General features: G+C 37.0%; 1 protein-coding gene across 6 annotated transcripts; it reads left to right on the top strand.

Moving 5' to 3' along the window:
* The first annotated feature begins 1,716 nt into the window (after nucleotides 1-1,716).
* LOC139770972 (transient receptor potential cation channel protein painless-like) lies at nucleotides 1,717-8,758 on the top strand. Of its 6 annotated transcripts, none has more exons than XM_071703318.1 (4): nucleotides 1,866-2,102; nucleotides 3,734-3,860; nucleotides 5,635-6,732; nucleotides 6,884-8,758. In XM_071703318.1, the coding sequence occupies exons 3-4, from the start codon at nucleotides 5,643-5,645 to the stop codon at nucleotides 8,473-8,475; spliced, it is 2,682 nt and encodes an 893-aa protein (XP_071559419.1). In that variant the 5' UTR covers nucleotides 1,866-2,102; nucleotides 3,734-3,860; nucleotides 5,635-5,642; the 3' UTR covers nucleotides 8,476-8,758. The 6 variants fall into 6 exon arrangements, with proteins under 6 accessions (XP_071559420.1, XP_071559421.1, XP_071559419.1 ...); XM_071703315.1 differs by having other exon boundaries at nucleotides 3,649-3,860; XM_071703317.1 differs by having other exon boundaries at nucleotides 3,644-3,860.
* Nucleotides 8,759-8,943: the final 185 nt, after the last annotated feature.

Raw genomic sequence — 8,943 nt, 5'->3', positions numbered from 1 at the left:
ATAAACGTCACGGCATGTACCTGTTTCCCGGATTCACGTTCCCCACCTTTTGCGGCTCGCGGCTTGGTTGGGAGAATCTGAAACGCAAGCGCCTGCGAGTTGCTTTTGCCTCGCGTGCAGAACTGGAGCAGAAATCGTCGCGAGTGACATATGAAGATTCCAATGCAGGAACAGAAATAAATCGGAATTTTTGCAGTAAATTAATTTATTGAATTTACAACAAACATTAATACAAATTGTGTTTGACTCAAGTTTTTTTAAATTAAAAATAAAACTTATAAATTAAAGACATATCTTATTTTTACAAAAATCTTTATTCGGCACATATGTTATAAATTTAATTATATATCAAAATTACATATTTTAACAAATATGTATGTCCAACAAAACTGTATTCTTAAAAATGTATAGCTTTAAATCAAATATTCGATCAATTAATTTTCAGTTACTTCAATTTATCTCAAATCGAAACTTTCATAATATACAAGTAAAATTAAGATTTAGGACTCTGACACACATTCCACAGATATGCCTACAACATTGACATTTCTATCAATTTTATCAATTTTTTTTATCAACAAGAAGTAATTATTCTTATTTTCAATACAAGACATTTTTAGAACCACTTCGACCAAGCTCCGATTAATTTAATCATTGATTAGTCCACTAGAAATGACCAATCGCATTTGTCAATCCGCTTAATGAGCAAATGCGATTGGTCATTTCCAATGGACTAATCAACGATTAAGTTAATCGGAGTTTGGTCGAAGTGGCCCGTATACGAGATCTTAACAGAATATTTCTTTGTTACCGCCATCTATTTACAATAGTCCAGTCAGCAGGTACTTATATATCAGCAGAAAAATAATAGTCAGCAGTCAGCACCTTGCAAAGAACGAACAATTCATCTTAACACGCGACACTCACGTATAATAAGTTACTGGTTTTTTAATTCTGTTATCCGTTATGGCGTGAGCTCCTAATTTTAGCTGATTTTTTTTTCCGATCGTCAGGTTGACGAGGCCAAGGAGATTGGGCACGTCGGGGTGTGTGGGTTGCGAAATCACGTATGACCAATAATGGAGATGATGAGAGAGGATTAATATTTTTATATTTAAATGCCATGGCCAAATTCAATATCATAATCCATTTCGCAAATAATAAATAGGAAAATTAGAAATTTCAGCCGTCTCTTTAGAAGGATAAATTCTGGATAAATTCGGAGAAAGGAATTTTTTGAATTTATATATGAAGAAATTCGAGAGTAATTATTTCATACTTCATACTTAAAATTTTATACTTTAATAATTTAAAATCAACATTTTTACTCATAACTTGAGAATTATTAGTTTGATATGTATCTAATAAGAAACACATCAAACGTTGCATTAATAATTTACTATTAAAATTAATACTAAAAATTTGAATACATTATATAGATATAATATATTGTATCAATATTCTATACATCAATATTAACCGACTACGTAACTGAAAGTAAAATTAAGAAATTACGAGTCTCGCTGACAATTACATCTTTAACGAGAACAAAAGTTCATCGAAATTGTATGAAATTTTCATCTCCTCTCACAGTTTACGTGACGTCGCGTTCGCGTGACGGCATCTTCTTTTTTTTGCCCGAGGCTCGTAATCCGTGAGGCTGAAGGATTTTTCATTCGTAACAGAACCGGTTGAGCATTATATACCAGCGTGAAAAGAGGCACTGCTGTGTCAGCAGTACGGAAAGGAAGGGAGGGCATTTGATCCTCTTCTCCCTCTCTTTCTTCGACGCCGATGTTGCAGAACGGGTGGGTCAACATAGTGACTTGACAGCTAGTAGGATAGACATTAAGTACGAGGTATTCTTAGTCATACGCATTATTAATCCCAAGTGTGCCTGTTAATCCGCTTCGCGTAACGCAAAAAGTATAAATGCATGCGACATAGTCGCGAGTGCAAGGTGTTCAGCCGAGAGGATTCAGAATTCCATTTCATAAAGTAGAAATGCTAGTACGTTACAAAAGTGCGCGTCTCTTATATATTAAATATTATATCAGTGTATTGTAACGTGATCGAGAGAAGGAAAAAGCCTTCATAAATAGGTTTGTACTGTAACTGTCTATGAATAGATTTATTATAGAGGATATTTTTTATTTTAATCAATCTACAAATGAATATTGTTGAAAATTATTAGTAATGTCAAAGAATATTTTAAAAGAAAGTTAAACAAAATTATATAGAAATATGTGACATTAATTAGTCATGGATAATCGTAATCAATTAAGGTAATTATCGCACTTCTTGCATTTCTAATTCAATTATATTAAATTATAAAAAAGATTTACTTACAAGGGGAGGTCACGACGTTCATATCCCCGATTTGGCTAAAATTTTATGTACTTCGAGAAAAAAGCGACTTGAATATTTGCGATTTGAATATTTATTATTTTGATTTCCTACGGCTCGGGAGCTACTTTTGTTCTCTTTTTTTTTCTTCTTTCAAAGGGAGTGAGAAAGAAAGAGAGATTTTCATACTACATACTTCTATTATTTTTTTTCAATCCTTTGCAAAGAGTGATCGGTAGAGAATACTGGTTGGAAAAGGTGTAGTAGAAAGGATGAGTAAATCAAGTACTGAAAAATAGAAAACTTATTTATTATTTATTGTTCACATGTGTGCACACGATATTTCTCACACTTATTGATCGTCAGAAGGCGGTGAATTAGTATGTATGTATGTACATGAGTTCAGGATGATATTCATCGTAGAAACATGGGAAACAATACGTCATGAAGCATCGTGCGCATCGTACAAAAGCTGCTTTTTTACAGGCACAAGGATTTTTAAGAATGTCAATGGGGAAACATACTTCATTTACGTTCATGAAAACATTTCTTTCATCGGAAAGTTTTGCAGCAAACCACGCGTAACGCAACATTTTCGAAAATACTAATTCACCGCCTTCTGACGATCAATAAGTGTAATAAATATCGCGTGCACACATGTGAATAATAAATAATAAAGTTTTGTATTTTTTAGTACTTGATTTACTTATCCTTTCTACTACACCTTTCCCAACCAGTATTCTCTACCGATCACTTTTTGAAAAGGATTGAAAAAGATAATAGAAGTATGAAGTATGAAAATCTCTCTTTCTTTCTCACTCCCTTTGAAAGAAGAAAAAAAAGAGAACGCGTAGCTCCCGAACCGTAGGAAAAATCAAAATAATAAATATTCAAGTCGCAAATATTCAAATCGCTTTTTCTCGAAGACGCTTGAGGAGCGCGTTCTACGGCTTGGTCCATAAGAGTTTCTTTTTAAGCACTGCACGTACGTAAAATTTTAGCCAAATCGGGGATATGAACGTCGTGATCTCCCCTTGTTAGTAAATAATTATTTTATCATATTTATATATAATCATATGTATAGAAATAAATATTGAATATAGAAATAAATACCTATAGTAATCGAAAAATTAAAAATTATTTAGATAAAAATATTTGTAGAATTCTCTGAAGCCCGTCTCTCTCGATTAAACTAGTTGCATTTATTTAAATTGTTCTCTCGCAGTTTTTTTAAATCATTAATCGAGAAAAGAATTGTTCTGTTGAATTGATGTTACGAATCTGAATTAATTCTAAGCGTAGGAAGCGGACGTCCGGACTTTTATCGTATACACATAATAGGCAACCCAAGAGACCAATCGCAAACCAGATATTCAAATTTCTCTAGACAGGTGATTGGATCTATTGTAAAGCGGCAAGTGAAAAAAATGTAAACGTCAGTGCAGGCGAGAACCATTGTGTAACTGGCGAAATAACGGTGGGACGCTTAATTGGCACTCCGATAAATTGTGACGGTGAGATCACGATCAGGGCCGTTACATATATGAGAGCTCTCGTACCCACGTATGAAACTGGGCGGCTTAGGGCCGATTTCCCAGTCTCCGATTAACTTGATCCTCCGATTAAACTCACTCTTTATCTCTTTCTAACTGCTCCCCTTGATTATTTACTAATGTAAATTAACTTTAATTTTAGTTTAATTTACTTTTTATCTCTCTTTAGTTCTAAGAATTAAAAAGAGATAAAACGTAAGTTAAACCGAGATCTTAAAGTTAATTTACATTGATAGAAATAAACATTAGAAAGAGGCAAAGAGCGAGTTTAATCGGAGTATCAAGTTAATCGGAGACGGTGAAATCGGCCCTTACAAATGTAATGTAACAAGCACCAGTGTTTCTCTATGGGCCGATATCACAGTCTCCGATGAACGTGATCCTCCGATTAAACTCACTCTTCGTCTCTTTCTAGGGGGACAGTTAGAAAGAGATGCAGAGTGAGTTTAATCGGAGGATCACGTTAATCGGAGACTGTGATATCGGCCCTATGTCTCGTTCCTGCCTTCTAGTTTTTTATACACACGCTTCCACAAGAAGATTCTCGCACATTGACGAAGAGCGGAAATTCGAGCTAACGAAGACTAAATGGACTACTTTTTTTTTAGAGCAGACTGATGTGGACAAATTTAATAGCTTCTGCTATAGAATTTTATTTTCAACCAATCCTAAAAGATCGAAAAAATTAATTAATTATTTGATTCACGTAAATTTTACATAAACTAGACATTACAGACGCGCGCGCTTCGCGCGCGCCATTTAGCTTTAACATTATGCTATTACTATTACACTATTAACCCTTGATACACACAACTGTCAAAATATACAATGACAGCTGCAAATAATAACTCGCACAACGCATCGAGATAACCAATCGGCATCGCGGAAAAGAGGCTTCAATTTTTCGATACAAACGAAATTCACTCAGTTAACACGCCTTTTTTAAAAGTGGACTAGACATTACAGACGCGCGCGCTTCGCGCGCGCCATTTAGCTTTAACATTATGCTATTACTATTACACTATTAACCCTTGATACACACAACTGTCAAAATATACAATGACAGCTGCAAATAACTCGCACAACGCATCGAGATAACCAATCGGCATCGCGGAAAAGAGGCTTCAATTTTTCGATACAAACGAAATTCACTCAGTTAACACGCCTTTTTTAAAAGTGGATAATTTTCCAAATTGTTTTTACATATTTCTTTATTTGTATACTACTACTTTTTAAAACTCTTGAGATAGCTAGAATTAAAAATTTTAATAAATTTGTTAAAAAATTATTTAACTAAAAATTTAACTAAAAATATGATTCTTGTATATTAAATTTTGTATATTAAATATTTCTCTTCTTATTAAAATTATGTATAAAATATAAATAAGACACACACACGCGAACGCGCGCACACACACACACACACGCACAATATTCCCGATTTAAATGTTTATTTAAAAGTGTTTGCAATTGTTTGAATCTCTCGTTTTACGTGTTAGATAAAGTAACTTATGAATATTCTAACTCAATGTTTATTTCCAAAAATCTAAAAAACGACACTTAAAGAAATAATTCACATTACTTGATCTATCAATATTTCTAATCATGGAAACATCGATTTATCTTGGAAAAAAAAACCACAGATTTTAATACTTTATATTTATAATTTTTTTCTACATAATAATCTCTTTCTAAAAAACAAGTCAAAATTCTAAGTTTACCATTTTACCTTCAGATAATAAAATGGATCTCGAAGAGGACTCACTGCAGGAGCGCCTGTTAAATGTCTGCGAGCCTACTCCAAACAGCGCGCAAATACTTTACAAGCTACTGTTGGATGCCTTACGGTCCAAGAGCTTCCGTTCTTTTAAAAATATCATAGAACATGATTCGAAGAGGCGGTCATCCATTCTAAACGTCAACTATATATATCCAAACACGGAAGAAACGTGCCTAGACATAGCTAGTAAAAATGGTCTGACGGAGTTTGTAGAGTTTTTATTGCTTCAAGGTGCGAAGCCTAACAGGGTGAATGAAGCGAACAATCGCGCTCCTATCCATTTCGCCACTGAAGGCGGCCACGTGGACACATTGTTGGCTTTGCTAGCGGAGCCGACGATAAATCCGAATATCGAGGCGGGACAGCAGACTGCCTTGCACATCGCGGTGAGAAAAAATGACCTGACATGCGCCGGTCTGCTGCTGGAGAAAGGTGCCAGCGCAAGCATTCCGAACAGCAAGGGCTTGACGGCCCTTCACTTGGCGGCGATGAAAGGCCAGCGCGATATGGTGGAACTGATACTAGAGAAAAGCCGACAGTGTCCGGACGTCGACACTTACAAAGATTACAATGACCAGACGACGCGAGAGGTGATTCAGCAGAGGCTGCCGGATATATCGTTGCCGCCCGAATGTGAAAACCGCGAGGTAAATGTGCACGATCTTAAGTACTACTTGATCGCCAACGACGAGACGAACTTTCTGAAAAGCATGGAGCTGGTCAAGACAGAGGTTCTTCACAGTGTGGACGAAGAGCTGTTGGAGATGACTGCGCAACGAGGTTTTCACAAAGCTGCGATTGGAATCTTGAAAAAACTTGAAGGAAGACAGTTCAGCGTAAAGAAAGCCGCTCAAGCGGCCGTTCAGCAGAGCGATCACGCTATTCTTCAGGCGCTGCTGAAAGCGGAACCAAACGCGGCCAACGACCTGATCCTGAGCGCCTGTCTGGAACTGGGAATGCCGGGAAAACGAGGAGCCGACAATACACCTGATCGGCTGAAGTGTCTGAAGCTGATCCTGGAAGAAGAAAACGTGAATGTTCGTTGCAGCGACAGTAAGTATATTTATATCAATATGACAAATAATGGAACAAATGACACTTTCTAAATCACGGACAGATATCGAAATTATGTTCCGTTCTTCCAGACGTCTTCTCGCAAGCTTTTTACAATTTTTTTTTATTACGACACTTACCTGTTTTACAGATAAAGGCAACACTCCGCTACATTACGCCGCCAGCGCTGGCTGTCGAGAAGCGGTGACTTTACTTCTCAACCGAGGCAGCTACATCGGTCACATGAACAAGTTCAACGTACCGCCCATCGCGGATATCTCAGCGCACACGCTGTCGCGCTACTTCGACGACTGTTTGCAGACGCGGAGGGATCGGGCGAACGAGTACGCGATTGAATTTAACTATCGCTGCTTGATGCCACACGACGACTTTCCGGAAAGTGACAATGGTTACCGAGCGACTCGCGAAATGGAAGTGTTCAAGTACATCGCCGGCAACGGCGGTCTCAAACACCTGCTGAAACATCCGCTGCTCTCTTCTTTCCTCTATCTCAAATGGCACAGAATACGGCACGTTTTATACGCAAATTTCGCTTTTTACGTGATCTTTTATTTGGTGTTAAACGCTTACGTCCTCAGCATGACTTACGACACTCGGATAGAAAATAGAACGCAAATTGATAACGATACGACTGATAGGCCTTTGGCAAGTACGTTGCGAATTGTCTGGTACCAGAACAACTCCCTACGGGCCTTCACCACAGTGATGTTGTTGCTCTTTATCCTCCGTGAGGTTCTCCAATTCGTTTCTTGCATCAGGAGTTACCTGACGAGTTTGAGAAACTGGCTAGAAGTCGCGTTGATCACGCTCACTATCGCCTTGCTGTGCGGCGCCGGAGTTCAAGTCGGCGCCGTGGTAATCCTGCTGTCGGCCTGGGAGCTGGTGATCCTGATCAGCCAGCATCCGCGCTTGTCCACCGGCATCGAGATGTTCCGGACCGTTTCTTTCAATTTCATGCGCTTTTTATTTCCCTACCTGTTTCTTATCCTCGCATTCGCTCTGGCATTCTACACGCTCTTCAAAGACGGCAACGGCACAAACTTTCCCGATCCCGGTCTCTCGCTTTTCAAAACTGTCATCATGCTCACTGGCGAGTTCGATGCCAGTGACATCCCGTTCATTTCACATCCTATTTGGAGCCACATTGTATTTATGCTGTTTGTTTTCTTCATCGCTATTGTGTTGTTCAATCTGCTTAATGGCTTGGCGGTCAGCGACACCGCTGAGATTCTATCTAAAGCCGAGTTGGTCGGACTTATTTCTCGAATACGTTTGATCACCTATATTGAACATGTGGCGGTTGGCGAGCCCTTCAGGCATTGCTCTTGTTGTAATTCGCGATTGCCGCGGTGGAACCCTTTCGGCTTTCTCGCTAAGAGAATTCTTATGTTTCCTTATTTCCTGAGGGACGGTAAGATCAGTGTCAAGCCATGCGATAGCCTGGACGCTTATGATAACGATAGATATTACGAGAAATACGTTCGCAGTGAATCTGTAAAGCGCGACAAACAGTGGACCACCTTGAAAATGGATCCTGACATAATTAAACAAGCAAAACGTATTATTTATAATAAAAATCAATTGACGGATAATGAGAGAACCATGATTATGTTAAAGAAACTGCAGGAGAAATTGACGGCGGTGGAGATAACTTTGAATACTATAAAGTTTGCGGTTGAAAATAATATCGATAATACGATGGGATCTGTAAAAAAGAACTAATAAAAAGTATTTCAATTTATTCTGCTATTTGAAACTTTTTGAGCTCATTTGATAACATATTTTTAAGTCTACATATGTATTAGATTTTGATTTTATAAATCAAATTAAAATAATATTGTTAATTACTTATACTTTTTCTTTTATAATTGATATAACATAGCAAAATAGCGTGTAAATAATATGCTATAAAACTCATTGTCAGCAAACTCTTGTGCGAAGTAGTTTTCTTTTCTCTATAAATATTATATGTGCACGTGTGATAAATAAAAAAATATATAAAATATATATGTATATAATTAATACATTAAAAATACATTTTTAAGATAATTGTTTTATTATTTATGTTTTGTAATTTATAATGTAATTAAATCTTTTGGCAATAATCACAAGTTGCTTTATTTAAAAAAAAAATACTGCTCTTAATCAAATTTGTAATGATAAAACATAAAAATGTCACTAAATTTATTT

This window comes from Temnothorax nylanderi, unplaced genomic scaffold (assembly GCF_030848795.1).
Source record: "Temnothorax nylanderi isolate EJ_2023f unplaced genomic scaffold, tnyl_v1.0 TNYL_tig0035_pilon, whole genome shotgun sequence".
Taxonomy (NCBI): Eukaryota; Metazoa; Arthropoda; class Insecta; order Hymenoptera; family Formicidae; genus Temnothorax; species Temnothorax nylanderi.
Note: the sequence above shows the minus strand (reverse complement) of the source record. Positions and strands in the feature narration are given on the sequence as shown.